Source organism: Fusarium pseudograminearum, chromosome 2, assembly GCF_000303195.2.
Source record: "Fusarium pseudograminearum CS3096 chromosome 2, whole genome shotgun sequence".
Lineage (NCBI taxonomy): Eukaryota > Fungi > Ascomycota > Sordariomycetes > Hypocreales > Nectriaceae > Fusarium > Fusarium pseudograminearum.
The window spans coordinates 8,432,094-8,450,145 of NC_031952.1; the positions used below are offsets into that span (position 1 = coordinate 8,432,094).

The 18,052-nt window shown below is 50.5% G+C and overlaps 6 protein-coding genes across 6 annotated transcripts; 4 read left to right on the forward strand and 2 right to left on the reverse strand.

Moving 5' to 3' along the window:
• Positions 1–69: 69 nt before the first annotated feature.
• Positions 70–1,364, forward strand: FPSE_06009 (uncharacterized protein; the record flags this gene model as incomplete). Its single annotated transcript, XM_009259127.1, has 2 exons — positions 70–590; positions 647–1,364. 2 exons carry the CDS (start codon positions 70–72, stop codon positions 1,362–1,364), a joined length of 1,239 nt encoding a protein of 412 aa, XP_009257402.1.
• Positions 1,365–1,626: 262 nt separating this feature from the next.
• Positions 1,627–4,721, reverse strand: FPSE_06010 (uncharacterized protein; the record flags this gene model as incomplete). Its single annotated transcript, XM_009259128.1, has 3 exons — positions 1,627–2,825; positions 3,623–3,848; positions 3,900–4,721. The coding sequence occupies 3 exons, from the start codon at positions 4,719–4,721 to the stop codon at positions 1,627–1,629; spliced, it is 2,247 nt and encodes a 748-aa protein (XP_009257403.1).
• Positions 4,722–5,600: 879 nt separating this feature from the next.
• On the reverse strand, positions 5,601–10,184 carry FPSE_06011 (uncharacterized protein; the record flags this gene model as incomplete). Its single annotated transcript, XM_009259129.1, has 3 exons — positions 5,601–6,374; positions 6,431–8,180; positions 8,230–10,184. The coding sequence occupies 3 exons, from the start codon at positions 10,182–10,184 to the stop codon at positions 5,601–5,603; spliced, it is 4,479 nt and encodes a 1,492-aa protein (XP_009257404.1).
• Positions 10,185–10,694: 510 nt separating this feature from the next.
• On the forward strand, positions 10,695–11,094 carry FPSE_06012 (uncharacterized protein; the record flags this gene model as incomplete). The annotated part of the gene is made up of 2 exons (XM_009259130.1): positions 10,695–10,799; positions 10,858–11,094. The coding sequence occupies 2 exons, from the start codon at positions 10,695–10,697 to the stop codon at positions 11,092–11,094; spliced, it is 342 nt and encodes a 113-aa protein (XP_009257405.1).
• Positions 11,095–12,506: 1,412 nt separating this feature from the next.
• Positions 12,507–14,480, forward strand: FPSE_06013 (uncharacterized protein; the record flags this gene model as incomplete). Its single annotated transcript, XM_009259131.1, has 3 exons — positions 12,507–12,859; positions 12,912–13,440; positions 13,488–14,480. The coding sequence occupies 3 exons, from the start codon at positions 12,507–12,509 to the stop codon at positions 14,478–14,480; spliced, it is 1,875 nt and encodes a 624-aa protein (XP_009257406.1).
• Positions 14,481–16,566: 2,086 nt separating this feature from the next.
• On the forward strand, positions 16,567–17,013 carry FPSE_06014 (uncharacterized protein; the record flags this gene model as incomplete). The annotated part of the gene is made up of 1 exon (XM_009259132.1): positions 16,567–17,013. One exon carries the CDS (start codon positions 16,567–16,569, stop codon positions 17,011–17,013), a length of 447 nt encoding a protein of 148 aa, XP_009257407.1.
• Positions 17,014–18,052: the final 1,039 nt, after the last annotated feature.

Genomic DNA, 18,052 nt, shown 5'->3' on the forward strand with positions numbered 1-18,052 from the left:
GCCTCCTGAACCCACGGCCGCACACCTCGAGCCGTATAGCTAATCTCCTCTCCTCTCCTCTTCTTCACAATGGCGCCCAAAACACCAAACTCAAACGGCACGCCAATCTTCTCAACCTCCATCTTCTCCTCCAACAACTCCTCCTCCCGTCCCACCACCCGCGAAGGCTCCCTCGATCCTCTCAACACAAACATCCTCCCCAAAGACCGCAAGGCTTCCTTCTCGCGCAAAGCCTCCCTCGGTAGCCGTCGCGGGAGCTCTCTCGGAACAAACGCCTACGTGACGGATGCTGCCGCGCCGCCAGCTCTGCCTGACTACGCACTCTCTGCTGCTGCAAAGGTTGCGCCGCGACCGTCGGATAGCGAAGCAACCGCTACGCCTATAGATCTGCAGAATCAGATGTTGAGCCGGAGCGCGACGGGGTCGACGACCCTTTATGGAGGAGTACCGAGTACGCCGTTGGGCTTTATGCCGAATGGCGCTGTGGGAACGTCGGGAATGTGGCAGCAGAATGAAGCAAGTATTATGTACCACCACATCACAGAGCTTGCCAACAAGCGCATAGCAACGCTCGAGTATCTACGGAAAGCGTATGTGCAGAATCGATACATCAAGACACTGTACTAAAGCTAATAGCACATCACAGTCACGAAGGCCGTATATACTGGTTCAAGACATATCTCTTCGACAGGACCGACCTCGGCCGCATGCCCTCCCTCGACGCTCGAAAGCTCGGCCGAAAAGCAACAAACCACCTCCTCCTCGGCCTCTCCCTCCCCACAATCGTCGACCTCTACTCCTCCACATCGATCGAATTCCTCCGAAGCTTAAACTCCCTTCTCTCCGAGTTCGATTCCTTCCAGCAACTCCACGGCGAGTCATCCACCGCTGCATCCCTCACCCGCGCCCGTCTGCCCAGCATGTTCCGTCGCCCGGGCGGTAAATCGCGCCGCTCGACTTCAGCAGCTGACATGCACCCCCTGGTCGACGAGATGGCTCCCATGCCATCTGCCGGGGGCCCTGCACCGTCTGTGATGAACTTTGCAGCTTCCGAGACGGATCTTCTCCCTGGCGAGGAGTACACATATCTGCTGACGCCATCTTTACCGTTCGATCCCGATTACTTTGAGACATTTGCGACGCTCTGCGATGTTTTGATCGATTGCTACACGAGATTCCTCGCCCTGGTGCCTTCACCGAAGGATTGTTCAGCGCCCGTTGCTGAGCTGTTTACGAAAGCGGATTCCCGAGTACGCAAGATTATAGTCCAAGGCCTCGTCCGGGATTTCGAAGAGCAGAGCCGAAGCCACGTCAAGACCGAGGTTGCCACGATTGGAAAGGTTGTTCTGGGAGGTTTAATGTGAGAGATATATGAGGAACTTATGAATGCTTTATTAATGCGACGCGCAAGACATTAACGACACTTTCGCCGTTTGGCCTTGACATACTGGCGGGTATCAATTGGAACGGAAACATTGGTATGAAGGATGGCGCATTTGGGAGGATATCGTGTTTTTTGTACCGATGCCATCTTATTTAGCATGATATCCCTTTTGGCAAATCTATCTTACAGCGGGTTCTGTACGTCATAATATACAAGTCATGCTATGCCACAATTGTACAGCTCTATTTCTTTCCCTTGGTCTTGTCCTTCTCTTTTGCGTCTTCTTCCGCAACGAGGACTTCAATGTCTTTGCTAACCAACCAATCCTTTGCGCCGTCCATGATTTTATCCAGCTTCTCACCACCTTCGAGCACATTCGGCAAGCCGTGCACATCAATGCCAGCACGATGGTCGGTGCAGCGGTCCTGGTTGTAGTTGTAGGTTCGGATCTTGTCACCACGAGTTATCTGCGTCTTTGACAGAACACTGTTCCTCAGTTGAGACGCCTCTTGTTCACGCTGCTCTCTTCTCTGGTCTGCGATTCGGGATCGCATCAGTTTCCACGCTTCTTCTCTGTTGCGCTGCTGCGATCTGTGGTCCTGCATCGAAACCGTCGTTCCGGTGGGCAAATGCGTCATGCGAATGGCAGACTCGGTCTTGTTGACGTGCTGTCCTCCTGCGCCGCGCGCTCTCATCGTCTCGATCTTGAGCTCTTGCGGGTTAACGTAAAAGTCGCTCTCGGGGTCTTCGAAATCGATGCTCGTGGCGCTGTTTTCGGGGAACGAGGGGAGGACCCAGACGGCGACGGCGGAGGTGTGGACGCGGCCTTTTGTTTCGGTGCTGGGAATGCGTTGCACGCGGTGCATGCCGGCTTCGCCGCGGAAAATGTCAAAGGCGCCTTGGTCGTGGACTTCGAGAATGGCTTCCTGGAGGGGATTTTCGCCGGCGGAAGAAGATGAATCGCCTGCGCCGTCTGCGAATTCATATTTGACAACTGTATGTCTGTATCCTCTGCGCATGCAAAGCCCTTTGTACATCTTGAACAGGGTATCCATAAAGTATCTCCCCTCAAGACCACCAGGCCCCGGTCTAAACTCGAGCATGCATGGGAAATCGGCAAAGGGATGGCGAGGCGTCAAGCTAGCGGAGAGCTTTCGGGCGAGGGCTTCGAACTGGCCCGTCTCGGAGGAGAGTTCGTCTCTAGCTATGGCGGCGAGGTCTTGATCCAGACTTGCATCATCGAGCATCTGCGTAAGCTCTTTGACGGAAGATTGAGACTTTTCCAGCGCTTTCAGAGCTTCTGCGACGCGGGATAGTTCGCCGACGCGCTTGGCGGTGGTGGAGTCGAAGGAGGAGTTGAGGTTCTTTTGGAGGGCATCGTGTTCGGTTGTTAGGGATTGGGCGCGTTGGAGGAGGGCGGGAGCGAGGAGGGGTGATGCATCTAGAGGTGTTAGCTGGGAGGGTTGAGAGAGGGGTAGAGGGATTGATGTACCATTGGTGGCGAAGCGGATGAATTGGCGTATGTGAGGACGTGATAATGCTCTTGTGCAGGATCGACATATCCATGGTGTTGGGGACATGCTTGGAAGAGTGATTGTGTTGGAGCTGAGCAGTTTTGGTGGTGATGATTTTTTAGTGGTTATCACGTCAGGGTCCTCTCTAACGGGTGCAATTGGTGGAGCAGCACATACACCCAGCACCAAATAACAAGACTTATAATAAATATTTACTACCTACTGGGTAGCTGAAAAGTTGACTTCCTAAGTCTTAGGTTACAAAATTAAATAGCCTAAAGAGTATAGTCCAAGTAGCATAAACTGATCTACTAATTTCGTCTCTTATGCTTCTAGCGGCCAATTCTTCTGGTACCCTGAGGGGCAGCACAATACTACAGCCAGCACCAAGTAACAGGACATATAATAATTATTTACTACTCATCTATTCTATCTATTCAATTCTATTCTGCCAACTTTTGTCTAGCCACTGCCCTTTTCGCAGCATATAACAAACACATTCCCAACATCATACTACTCCCACCCCAAATCTGCGCCGCCAAATAATTCCCATCCGTCACCTGCATCAACTTGCCAGCCAAAGGCGATCCCGTCAAAGCAGCCAAACTAATAATCGTAAAAATCATTCCAATTCTCGTCCCAGCTTTAGATAAATCTGATGTCAAACTCGCGCAGCACGAGGGGAAAAGACTCTGGATTGCGGCGCCAAAGTAGCCGAATATACTCACCCAGACGAAACCGCCTGTCAGCGTGGTTACTTGCGACCACATGTATAGACATAATGCGGCGGAGAAGATGGTTGGGATAAAGACGTTGATTGCTCCGAATAAGCGATCGGCGAGAAAGGCTGATATCATTCGGCCTGGGATTCCGACTGCGTTAATGGCGATGAGCATGAGGAATGAGTCTGAGGCTGAACCGCCGAGTTTGTCTGTTGCATATTGACGAGCCTGAGTATTCATTAGTAGCTGTCTGTAACCATCTAAGCTATTGAAACTTACATAGTTGTATGAGATCCAAGTCGGCCACAGGGTAAAAAACATGGCCACCGCAAATAACACGTATGAAGGCTCTTTGAACGCCGCCCACTCAACAAGCGGCCCAGCCTTTCTCGCTTTAAGTCTCGTCCTAGCAAGCAGCAGAACTATCGAAGATACCACAATCACTACCAATCCCATAACGCGCACCGTCCACCGAAAGCCAATCTTGGGAAGAAGCTGCTGCGCAATCAGAGGAAACACCATTCCGCCCGTAGCAGCACCACACGCCGCAGCTGAGATTGCAATTGTCTTTTTGCGAGTAAAGTACGTAGACATGTTTGCTATCGTCGGCGCAAATAAGACGCCGTTTCCTAAACCTTGACATATTCCCTGCGCGAGAAGAACTTGCCAGTACGCTGAGGCGATGCTGGTCATGAAGATACCTAGTATCTGCAGGAATAGGCCTACTACTAATGCGGTGCGGTAATATCCTGCGTCGAAAGCACGGCCGGAGAATGTACCGATAAAGAAAATGAGGCAGACTTGGAGACTTCCGATCCATGAGACTGTCGAGGGTGGAAGCGAGAATTCGGATTCGTAGTGTGGTTGGAAGATGCCAAAGCTGATAAAGTAACCCCACGAGTTGAACATGACGAGATGGCCTGTCACTACCTGTAACCAAGCTTGTAAACCGCCATCTGGAGGTTCTTCAATGGTGTCGCAACATTGATCTTGCTCATCGTTGGTTTGGCTTTGTGTTGAAGCGGCGTCGTCTCTAGTCTTTTCATCTTGGGCTTCTTTGTCGCGTAGAGTGGCGGAAACGCTATCTGATGTATCAGCCATTTTGACTGTAGAGAATAACAATAAAGATCATGGCAAGAGTGTCAAAAGTAGAGACTAAGGGTCCATGGCAGTTTATGTACAGGATTAGTTTGGATCTACAGAGTCTGGGGTTAAGACGGGGTTGAACCTCCGGTGTGCGGCATCGGCGTCGGCTAGATCGGCCATTGGGTCGGCATCAAGGAGGGGGTTGTATTGAGATTTGCAGATCATTTAACATTTATCCAGATATACTATGTAAACTGAGGTATTGCTTACTTATGCTGTGGGCTTGCAATTGGAAATGTAGAAGGAAATGGATGCTTGTTGGCGCTGACACAAGTCCGTTTGACATCATCTCACCAACGTCAACTCCAACTCCTTTAAGGCGATGCAAATGGACTATTCACAACAGCTTCACCATCAATACACTACCTTCTTTTTTGAGTGATCTACGATACTTCAAATGAGGGGGACTTGGCTGCCTAGCAATCCACTTCAGGTGTCCTCCAACGTCAAGCATCATCACCAACTGCAATGTCAACGGCAATGTCGGCAATATCGGATACATCACCAACTTCGGCTACAGAGGAAATGTCGGGAAAAAAGGCACTGACAGAGTCTTCAATCACAAAGAGTCATCAATTACAACAAGTCACTCAATTAATCCTAATAAGTTCCATAAAGCATGCTCTAATAACTAACGCGTGACTCATGAAAGGACGTAAATATATCCAAGCAAGCACCGATTTTGTATTCTATTAATGCGGCTTCTAAGTACAATTCCTCCACTCTATAACAATCTCCAAACCAGTGTCCAAAATATCCAAGATACGAAAGGTAAAGTAAAAAAAAGAAGAGAAGAGAAGTAGAAGGTCAGGCACACAGAAGTTCTAAACTTGTTTATGCCGTCTTCTTCTTGTTCTTGTTCTTGTTCTTGGGCATGCGGACAAGCCAGTACAGGAACAGTGCGCCAACAATGTTGACGACAATGTACACCATTCCGATGCCAAAGTCTCTCCAGCGGTTGTCGTAGCTGGCACTGAGACCCTTAAGGAAGACGTTGGTGGACTTGATGGTGCAGAACTTGCACGCCGAGGTGGAATCGGGGTTGGTCAGGTAACCACCAGCTGCCTTAATGTACTCATCCAGATACGCTCCACAGGTAGTTCCGTTGGGAGGATCAAACGTGGTCAACTCTCGTGCTGCGCAAGTAACTTCGGCGTTGGCAATACCAGTCGACAGGATAGCCGACACGAGATATGTAAATGGCGACACGCGGTACATCCAGATCCAGAAGCCGGGCATCTTATCGGGCGCCGCCAAAACACCACAGAAGAAGAGGGACATCATGAAGACGACGTTGGCCAAGTTACCACCTGCTTCAGCCGTGTCGGTGATGGCGATGGCGGCGTGGGCAAAGGTACACGTGAAGATGAGGAATTGCCAGATGAGCAGCCACATGAGACCACCTCGTTCGGCTGTCTGACCGGCGAACTCGGCGTTCTTTTGGAACCCGACAGGGTAGTAGATGCAGACGAACAGGAAGACCGACATGAGACTGTTCCAAGGGATCTCGGCCATGATCTGGGATAGCATAAACACCTTCCAGCTGTACGTCTTGGAGGGGCGTTCGCGGACTTCGTAGAGGGATCGTTGGGTAACAAAGTGAGGCATCTGTGGCAGTCAGTTAGTCGAGCATTCATCATTGAGAGACTAGAGTAAAAACTTACCTGCATCTGAACCAATTGACCAAAGACAGTGAACATCTGGAAAATAGCAAACATCTGGTTCTGCAAGCCTCGAATACTCAACGGAGCATTGAGAAACACGAGACCGATGAACAATCCAACCTGGATACACAGAGCAGCCTTGGAGTAGATGTACGAGGGAGTGCGCCAGTACTGCTGGAAGACACGTTGAGTAGCAATGAGAAGCTGCTGCCCAAAGGGCGCAGCGAACTCGCGGTACGACTCGGGATCACCCTTGTTAGCATCACCGTTGGCACTACCCTCGGCCTTGAGGCGCTGAAGCTCAGTCTGGACAGCTTGGTACTCGGAGCTGTCTCGCCATGTCTGATGCCAGTCGATGTCGGTATGGGAACCAGGTGCTGCGCCAATAACCTCAAGCATCCACTCAGCAGGGTTCTCGCCATTGGGACATTCCTCAGAGCCGTGCTTGACGAAATAGTTGGTCAGGGTTTCAGAGTTCTTGCCGATGTCGCCAAAGTAGATTGTGCGTCCGCCCTTGGCGAGGAACAAGAGACGATCGAAGCGTTGGAAGAGCATGGCTGACGGTTGATGGATGGTGCACAGGATAGATTGACCTGCCTTGGACAGCTTCTCAAGGAGATCGAGGATAGCCCAGGATGTCTGCGAGTCAAGACCGGATGTAGGTTCGTCGACGAAGAGGAGTAGAGGGGGTTTGGCAGCGAGCTCAACACCGATTGTCAGACGCTTGCGCTGTTCAACATTGAGACCCTCGCCGAGGACACCGACTACTGCATCTGCGTACTCTTGCATGTCCAACAGCTTGATAACTTCATCGACGTAGGCGATCTTCTCCTCGCGTGGTGTTGAGGCGGGTTGACGAAGAAGAGCGCTGAAAGTCAAAGCCTCGCGAACGGTACTAGTTTCCAAGTGAAGATCCTGCTGCTGCACGTAGCCTGTTCGGCGCTGGAACGAGTCATCCCGAATCTTGCCATCGACAAGCATTTCACCAGTGATGACACCCATAGAGATACGATCAGCGAGACAGTCGAGAAGAGTGGTCTTTCCAGCACCTGACACACCCATCAAGGCTGTGAGTGTTCCGGGCTTGACCCAGCCGTCAACGTGGTCGAGAATGCGTCGCGGTTCGCCCTTGATCTTGATGTCGTAGCACACGTCGTTCCAGTGGAAGACACTAGTAGAGCCCTGGATGTTGGCGACTTCGTTGTTGTTCTTCTCGGTGGTGGGGATGGGGCGGGACGATGCGGCTTCGGGGTCGGACTTGGCCCTGGAGGGCATGTTGCCGCGGCGGAAGACGAGGACTTCACCCTTGGACTTCTGGGCTGAGATGTACTCTGTGGCGACGACGTAGACGACGTGGTTGAAGATCATCATGGCGATGAGAATACCGACGTTGCGCCACTTGTGAGCGTGGAAGTACTTGTACTCGAGGTTGATGTAGGCGTCGCCGTTGACGTAGCTCTGACCTGGGATGGCGCCGACTGTTGAGCAAGCCCTGTTCAGAGCGCCCACGTTTTCGTAACCGGGGATCTGAGGACTGGGGACAAAGGCGGTGCAGGTAAAGTTGCGGCCAGAGAATTCGTTCACCATGAGGGACTCAAAGGCGTAGGCGACTGGGTTTAGATAGTTGATCCAGCGACACCATCCCAGCATATAGTCTACTGGAACGACGAAGCCTGCGAAGATGACGAGGGCCAGGATGAGAAGCGAAGCTGGAACCATGGCTTGAGACAGGGTACGAGAGAGCGAAGCACTGTAATTGTTAGTGATGGTTCACAATGTGATAGGTGGGGATGACTTACATGGATCTGAAGATACCAGACATAGCGAGGACCATGATAAACGAGACGAAGAGGAAGAAAAAGAACGCACCAGCATCTCTGTTCAAATTCGTCATGAAATACAGCGTGACATTGAACAAAATACTGTTTAATATCTTGTAGGGCATATCAACCAGGATAGAAGCGAACGATTCAGCAGAGGCGTGGTAGAAGGCATAGCGAGCGTGTTTCTCAACAATAGGCCGCTGAGAATACTGGGTCAAGATTTCGAGGGCAGAGGCAAAAGCGTTGGACAGGACAGCCAAGAACAGAGTCGCTCCACGTTTGAAGAAGTCTCCCGTTTCCGGTTTCATGTTGTAAAACAGCGACGAGGCGATGAATGCGACGACCGTGTTGGCGAGGAGCTGGAAGATGGTCACGCCTGGCGATCCAATAAGACGTCTGAAACCGCGCCATAAACAAAGCTGGACTTGTTGCATGTACGACAGGGTGAAGGGGGACTTGAGTCTTTGGCCCTTTGCCTGTGCGGAATGCTTGTTCTCGCGGAATGCGTCGGCGCTGGATCCGTTGATGGGGTACAGGCTCTTGTAGCTCTCGATCTCGGCGCGGACAATCTGGTACTGCTGGCTCTGTTTCCAACAAGTGTGGAACTCGTCGGGTGTGCGTGGGACCTTGTTCTCGAAGCCAGGACGGACAACTCGTTCGGATGGTGCGGTCATGGATGTAAGGAAATCAGGTGTTGTTTGACGGTCGGGACATTCGAAGCCGAGGTTGATAAAGTAAGCCTTTGCTTCGTCGGCGGGACCAAAGAAGATCTGACGTCCTTCGTAGATGACGAGGGCCTTGTCGAAGAGATCGTACGCAGTCTGGGGTGCTTGGTAAATCGAGACAGCGCAAGTCTGTCCAAACAGCTCAGATTGCAAACGCAATGTCTTACAGAACTCGATGGCGTTGGCTGAATCCAAACCACGGGTTGAGTTGTCCCAGCATTGGAAGGGGGCGTTGGAGAGCGTTGCTTCGGCGATGGTGACTCGCTTTCTCTCACCTCCAGATACACCTCGGATGTAGTTGTCGCCGACTTGGGTGTTGACGGTGTGGCTGATGCCGTACATGGCCATGACGACGTCGCGCATGTGCTGGCTGTACAGGTTGTGGTTGATACCGGCTGGTAGGTTCTGGGGGCATCGTGCGCGGGCGGCAAAGGTGAGAGTGTCACCTACCGAGAGCATGGGGAAGTGGATGTCTACTTCTGCTGTGTAGATGGTCTCACCGGCGTGGTGCTTGTGCATCTCGTCGGCAGTGATACCGTTGTAGTTGAAGTAGGTGCTGTCATCAACGTAGATACCGTTGGTCTCACCAGAGATGGACTTGAGGAACGTGGAGCAACCTGAACCAGGAGGGCCCAAGACGACAAGCATCTCTCCTGCGTTGACGACACCATCAAAGCCACGAAGAATGTCAATCCTGCGCTTGCCCGCATTCGGGGTGATCATCTGCTGCACCATGTTGGGCAGTCCGAGCCAGACGTTACCGACGTCCTTCTGGTAATCTGTCTCAGCGCCGTACCCAAAGACGTTCATGTCCTGGAAGCAAAGACCGCTCTGGCGATAGCCGGAGCCGTTCTCGCCCATCGTCTTGGCCATGGCGCGGGCCCATGCTCTGGCGTTGAAGTTCTCGCTGGAGGGGTTGAGAGGGGAGTTTGCGTCGGCGGCGTTGAAGAGGTCGGCGCTGCTGCCGCTGAAGTGATGCGAAGTGTTTGTGTAGTTGCGGGCGAGATCTCTAACGATGGAGTGTCGTCGGATCATCTCCTCGGTCTGTGGGCCTTCATCTTCGTCGTCTGTTGAACTCATCTGGTCTCCTGGGGAGGAACCGGCAGGTTTTTCGGAGTGAGGTTGTTCATTGCCGACGATTGTGTCGTGGCTGCGACTGCTTTGCTCTGAGCGTGTCGAGCTCATGTTTGCCTCGGGGGCGGCCATTATGTTTGCGCTGCAAGACAGATATCTGTCTGCGTTGCTAGTAGTTTGGGTTGTTGTATTAAGTAGATAGGTAAATTAATTAAACAAGAACAAAAGAAAGGTTCAAGTAATAAATAGATCAATAGTAATAATGAATGAAAGATAGTATGATACAAAAATATCACTGGCAGGCTGTTGCAGCTTCTTAATACAAATGTGCCGGATAGATGGTGATCCCCGTCGAACCGAAAGGGGTGTGGGATGCGGGTCACCAACTCACGGATTCCGTCGACTTCCCGACCCCGAGTGGATATTGATCGGGTTCAGTAGGCTACCCGAAGGGATAGTCGAGAGATTTGCAGTGCAAAGAGGATTGAAGCAAATACTCGGGTTTGTCCCGTTACTCGCATTCCCCATCTTGCTTCCAAGACCGAGAGACTTGGGACTATCTTATCACGACATTTCTTCTTTTCGCTTCCAAACAAAGCGGTTTATGCAGTCATCATTGATCCAGATACGAAGAAAGTAAACATGGCTTCTGATCAGCAACGCCCGCCACGAATTCTAGCTTGTGTTTTGTGCCAACAGCGCAAGAAGAAGTGCGACCGCAAGAGCCCGTGTTCATTTTGTGTCAAGGTACTTACTACTACTAGTATAAAGACTATCGTGCAACTAAGTAACTAACCTACTACAGGCAGGAATACAATGCATCCCAAGTACACCAGCTCCCAAGCGGAGTCGTCGCAAACCTACAAAAGAACTCCTCGCAAGACTTGAGCGATGCGAAGAGCTCCTCAAGAGATGTACTTGCGTACAAAAGTCTCTGATGTATAGCTCCTATGAGCATAGAGATATGGCAAGTCCTACATATACGAGTACGGATGGTAGTAATGGGAGTGCGTCGCCGGAAAGAGAGAAGATTGGGGCTTGATGGAAGTGATAATGGGTATGGGTTATATAATATGGCGTTGGTTGGTCGTTTTTGCTGTATTTGTGATAAGGAGGACGGGTATAATCTCATAGAAGAGCAAGCATGGTAGACCTCGAGATGATGCTCTAATAGTTGGGAATACCAGCATTGATATTCATCTCGAATACAAGGTCAATAGAAAAATAATGCAAAATCGTGTAAAACAAAAGACATGTCGTTGCAAAAAGCCGGGGGCATCAGAGGTCTTCGGTAAATTTAGAGTCCCAGCCAACGTCGGCAGTGGAGACACGATCCCCTGAACCGGTTAGAGGATGTACCTAGGGCAACCAATCACATATCGACGGGTTTCTTAAATGGTCCGTTGTACAGCATATTTGTTTCTCCTGATTTGCACTGCCGTATTGGCCACACGCGTCTTTGTTTGCAGGCTTGTGCGCATAAAGGAGAGGGAATTAATTATTTCTCATTACGATTGATGACCAACAGCTGAACATCATTGTCAAGGCTGGCTTAGTATCGTCAAAAACATCTCTATCGGAGTCCGTCAAGGCCCCGCCCGGCGCCGTCTTTAAAGGTGTCTCCACATTTCCCGGATCTGACCCGACAGACTATTATTCATTCTGACAAAGTCATGACGTGGAGGGCTTTTCAATTAGTAAAACATTGAACTTGGCATCACTTTTTTGTCCAAGCTTTTGATACACGCATAGATCTAACGTTATCTTTGAGATTGCAGTATCACAAACGGCACGGAACCAAGTACCGGGATCGCTGTCTCTAGGGTATCGGTGCAGTGTAACAATCCGAGATGCAGATCCATGTCGTGGACCGGCAGATGAATAGGCTAAGCTTTGAATGTAAGATGTAGAGTGAGTCTAGGGTAAATCTTGGGATTATTTTGATCTTTTTGTGTTCTAGAAGTGATTGTATGTTCCGTGTCAGTAATCTTTTCGTTGTCCTCTATTTAAGAACCTTTTCTAAATGGTAGCAGAATGACTCAACGCTGGTCAATGCTGAGAGTTGGTCCGGCTTCGCAATAAATAAGACCATTATAAGGTGACTTTACAATCGCATCTCCTGACAATCATTCTCATTCAATAGCTACAAGATAGATAAATAAACCATCAAAGAATGTGTTTTCCTAATGTCAATCCCTTCCCTTCTTGTTCAAGACCCATCATCACAAAAAACTGATCACAATCTTATCTCCCTTATCTTATCTCACACATCACGTGCCTTTTGAGTCATCGGTGGGCTCAGTTTCACCCCGCCAAAGAATTTGACCCCTCCATCGGTTGGACCACCTGAACCTTGCCAGCGATTGAGATCACGTTTTGATCAACGGTCCAACACTACACTACGAAGACGAGATCTTGTTCAAACTCGTTTCTGGTGCCTTTTATACCGCCATCATGACTTTCGACGCTGAGAAGATCGGCGCTGCCGACTTCAAGAGCCTTGGACCTCTCGTTGCCGAGCTCGACAAGCACCTTACCCTCCGAACCTACCTCAACGGCTACACTCTGAGCGAGGAGGATGGCAAGATCTGGACTGCTCTTCGAACAAACAAGGTTGCCATTGGCCTTGTCCGAAAGGGTGCTTACACCAACATCACCCGATGGTTCAAGCTGATTGAGGAGGCACACCCCGAGTTTAACGAGAAGCTCAATGCCGGAAAGGAGAAGCGCTCTGGAGGTGCCAATTACAACATTGGCCTCTCCAACACCGAGAACGGTGTTGTCACTCGATTCCCTCCCGAGCCCAGGTAAGCTCAACCTTTCTCATTTACCTAGCATCAGCCTAACCCATATCTCTAGTGGTTACCTGCACATCGGTCACGCCAAGGCCGCTCTCCTCAACGATTACTTCGCAAAGACCTCCCCCGACGGAAACGGAAAGCTTATCGTTCGATTCGATGATACAAACCCCGCCAAGGAGAAGCAGGAGTTCGAGGATGCTATCCTCCACGATCTTGAGCTGATGGACATCAAGTACCACAAGGTCACCCACTCCAGTGACTACTTCCAGGAGATTTACGACCTGACTGAGAAGATGATCCAAGACGGCAACGCCTACGCCGATGATACCGAACCTGAGACCCAGAGCGCGGACCGCAAAAACCGTCTTGCCAGCAAGCGACGCGACCGCCCTGCTGAGGAGAGTTTGGCCATGTTCAGAGAGATGAAGGCTGGTACCGACCTGGGACGAAAGCACTGCATTCGCGCACGCATTGCTTTTGACTCGAGCAATGGTTCCATGCGAGACCCCGTCATCTTCCGATTCCCCAACTGGAAGGGAGAAGAGCCCGCGCCTCACCACCGAACAGGCTGGACCTGGAACATCTACGTAAGCACCATTTTGTCTACAATATGTACAACTACTAACACTTTCAGCCCACATACGATCTCGTCGTCCCTATCCTTGACTCCATCGAGGGAGTCACCCACGCCCTCCGAACGACCGAGTATGCCGACCGAAACGAGCAATACCACTGGTTCCTCAAGGCCTTGAACCTCCGACAGGTTCACCTGTGGGATTTCGCCCGTATCAACTTTATCCAAACATTCCTCTCCAAGCGAAAGCTCACAAAGGTTGTCGATACTGGACGTGTCAGTGGCTGGGATGACCCCCGTATGCCTACTGTCCGTGGTATCATCCGCCGTGGTCTGACTGTTCCCGCTCTCCGCGAGTTCATGTTGAAGCAGGGTCCTAGCCGAAACGTCGTCACCATGGATTGGACCACCATCTGGGCCATCAACAAGCGAATGCTCGACCCCGTTGTGCCCCGACACATGGCCATTGAGGAGAAGGATGCTGTTACTGTCACCATCACTGGAGGCCCCGAGAAGTCCTACAAGGAGGACAGGCCCAAGCACGTAAAGAACCCCGACGTTGGTACCAAGCAGGTTACCTTTGGACCCAAGCTCCTTCTCGACCAGGTCGACGTTGCTTCTTTCGACGACAACGAGGAGATTACTCTGATGAGCTGGGGTAACGCCATCGTCCGAGGAATCAACAAGACTGCTTCACCCATTAACGAGCTCAACCTCGAGCTCCACCTTGCCGGTGACTTCAAGACCACCAGCAAGAAGGTTCACTGGCTCGCCGCCGACCCCGAGAACCTCGTCAAGGCTGAGCTCTGGGAGTTTGGCTCGCTCATCACCAAGGATACTCTCGAGAAGGACGACAACCTCGACGACTTCCTCAACGACAACAGCGCCACCCTCACCAACGCCCTTGTCGACGCCAGCATCGCCGAGCTCAAGGAGAACGACTTCCTCCAGCTCGAGCGAAAGGGCTACTACCGCGTGGACAAGGCTCTCGGCCAAGGCCCCGACGGCCGAGCTGTGCTGTTCAAGGTCCCCACAGGTGGCCAGAAGGGTTAGATCGTTTTTGGACACGAAAAAGAAATGGAAAGGATGGGCGAGTATTGTGATTTGACGAATTTATGTCTTACCTACGCTTTAGTCAATGAGGCATGTAGTTTAGCTAAATGAGTTCTTGTGCTTGCGATACAAAAATGTAAAAACTGGACTGCATACATGGCGTGGATTAATTTGTCTATTGTTATCTTATCGAACCGCGCTGAGCTATCACCAGTGAGACCTACGCCGCATCTCGGTGGCTGGTATAACTTTAAGACTGTCCATCTCGCAGTGCATGCATATTCCTTCAGCTTTGCATTTCGCGTATGTCACGTTGCAAGATCTAGCGAGAATGATTCGCCGCTTGATGTCATTTGGATTATCCGAGGTAGTGCTGATGTTGATCCTTCTAAATGGAATGCAGAGGTTGCCCGATTGAGTAACTCGCGAGATCCCTGCAGCTGGAAGTGGAAGATCGAAGTTTGCATCACTAAGCTGCGGGGGAGTTGCTGGTAAGCAAAGGCAAAGCATTAATGATGCCTATTTCTACATAGCTCTGGTATGGCAATGTAACTATAGCATCACTTAATTGACTGCATTATGGACGGGTTGATCATGCATCCATGGACAGTATTGTTAGGCTTCTGGGGTAGTACTGTCAGGCTGAGAAGAGTGTCTCGCCAGCTCATGTCTATGTGTAGAGTTCAATTGCCAAGTTAGCTTACCCTAAGGTGAGTAGTAGATCAGCTCCATTTACCTCGCTACGTTCCATTAATGATGACAAAGTCCTTGGCGAGTTTTTTGTCTAATGCACATATCAGACTATCACCGTGATGGACAGCTAGTCAAATGCAGGTCTAAGGATACGAGCTGAAGGGATGGATGATGGTACTTTTACATGCAAGGGTACAATTGACTCTGTATTCATCCTAGAGTAGCCATACGAGAGTACCTCTTGTAACCGTAGTAATCCCGCCAATGAAAAAGACATTCGTTGTATCCGTGACGTTAATTAAACGGTGAGAATAAAACGGAATGTTATACGAGAAAATCTGTTGATCTGTTTTTACGGATGCAGGGAGCAATGCTAGGTCTGTCCCCATTCCCAGAATGCGCTAGAAAGGTTCCATTTTCTATTCTTAGCGACGCTAGACCCCGCTATGCACACTGAGCAGCCTCTGTGCCTTTTTCCATGTCAGCCCAGAAGGGCTGTTTTCTATCAAGAGTGCATTGTTTGTGGCGTAGAAGACAATCTACGCAGGTCTAGAGTTTGTCGGTGAAGGATGGAAGGATTCACTTAGATGAAGCTTATATCTGTGTGTTTGTCTGGCCCCTCGCGTTAATACGGATTGAGGGATAGTGCTGATTGACAACTGTCTGAGATGGGGTTTTGGTTCGCATCTCCACTGCTCTGACGTTGACAGAAGGATGGTAGACTAGCTCGTCAAGTCCTCTATGGGAATAACTCTTTCTTTGCTTGGCATGACCATGTTGAATTGCGGGGGGTCCGACTTGGCAATTTAAACCCGGCACCGATAACCCGAAGCAGAGACCAAGTATCCGTAGCTACACGAGCGATATTATCAGTGCTTAAAGGTGGAAATTAAGAATATGAACATGTTTTATGCATAATTATACTTTTTTATACGCCACTCCCGCTGCGATATGCAGATATGTACCTGATTCATAGCAAAAAGTTGAGTGATCGATCGCCTGATTGTGGTGGTGGATGGGGGAATACGAGATCCCCCGTCGATCACCTCGTGTTCCTCTTCACCCACGAGGACCGAATGCAGGGAGCTGTTGTGTAGTAACTGGTAGCTCTCCGGTGGGAAAACTAGTTCTAGTTCGTAAACTTGCTTGGACTAGGGAGTGGCCGAGGCTGGGCTGTTGTCAGAATAGTGGCATTGGCATTGTTGCATGACATGGCATAGCTCTCACGTAGCTTGGGCTCTTTCGTCATGATTGACTGTGCCCACTATACTCGAGATCTATATAAACAACCTTTGGTCTCCCTCTATCATCTCTTTTCATCCTCATCACTCTCACACACATCTTCAAGACTCTACATCCACACTCAACCCAACCAACCAATTACTCTTTCATCATGAAGTTCTCCGCTGCCGTCTTCACCTTCATCGCCGCCGCCGGCGTCTCAGCTGCCCCCGCTGAGGAAAAGGCCGTCAACATGATGGCCGCCGCACCCCAATGGACCATCCGCGACGCCAAGCGCTACTGCCGCTCCGACGACTCCATCTGCAACTGGAAGTTCGGCATCGACACCGGCAACGGCAAGCCCTACGAGTGCCGCCACGACGTCAAGGGCCCCGGCGCCTCCAAGAAGCGCTCCGCCGGCCCTACCACCTGCGGCGACTTCACCGTCACCTCTGGCTGGAGCGACGTCTTTGGCGCCGACAACGGCTTCACCACTCTTTCTGTGGTTTCCAACTCTAAGCGTCAGATCATCTGGCCTGCTTACACCGACAAGCAGCTCGCTGGTGCCAAGATTGTCAAGCCTGATCAGTCTTATGCTCCTGCTTCGCTCCCCAAATAAGCGATTTCATGAATGACTGCGATACAATAATGGCTGAACATAGTGAGGGGATTTGAGAAAGGATTGGGGCTTTTAGCTGCATATAATGGGCTACTTGGTACATATTTATTACAATTCATGCCTTTCGAGGCCACGAAATTTACATACTTGAGTTGAGCTTGTCCGTGTTAGTTGTGAAGTGATGAAGTGATGTGACTGTAATACAATTGGTGTTTGTACCGGCCGAGATTTCGGTCTTTCGGCCGGGCTGCTTGGCACTCGTCATTTTCATCCAGCCACCATCGGAAGTCGCAAGATGGTCGCGTGGGGGATAATAATTGACGATGATGGATTGTCGGAGAAAGGTTCAGCTCTGACATTGGGTACGTTTTGTAAATGGTCCCGAATAAAATACTGATGGAACGGACATTCTTGCTGGCAAGCGACGCAGCCATTGTATTGCAGACGTGTAATTGGGTTCCAATAAATGAGAGAATTGGTACTCATCTTTAATTACCTGGTTGTCGTGGATGCGATGGCACATCTCAGCTCATCCAAGGCTGGATCGCCTAATTGCACCGGCCCATACATGAACTGAGAGTTGCTCCCAGTGTCCCACGACAACCTGACAGGTGCTTCTCAAGTTGACCTGACAGGTGCTCCAGAACAAACGTGATCTAACCAATTGAATGCCTTATCCTGACCCCAATGCACCTCTCAGCTCAGGTCCAAATCTGCCCACTTCTTCAGCGATGACAGGTGCCCTTGCTAGCGCTGGAAATAGTGGCGCAAATTGATGTTGACCTGAGAGGTGCTCCAGAAGATATGTAATCCAGCCAATTGGACATCTCAATTTGCATAGATGCACCTCTCAGGTCAGCTCATAAACTACCCACTTCTTCTGGCGATAGCAGGGGCACCTCTCAGGTCAGCTTGAGAAGCACCTGTCAGGTTGTCATAAGGCACTCAGACTACCTCTCAGTTCGTGTATAAACCGGATAGATCATCATTGGAGTATCGTCTTAATAATCTCACCGGTGTCGCTGTTTGTGGTTCAACA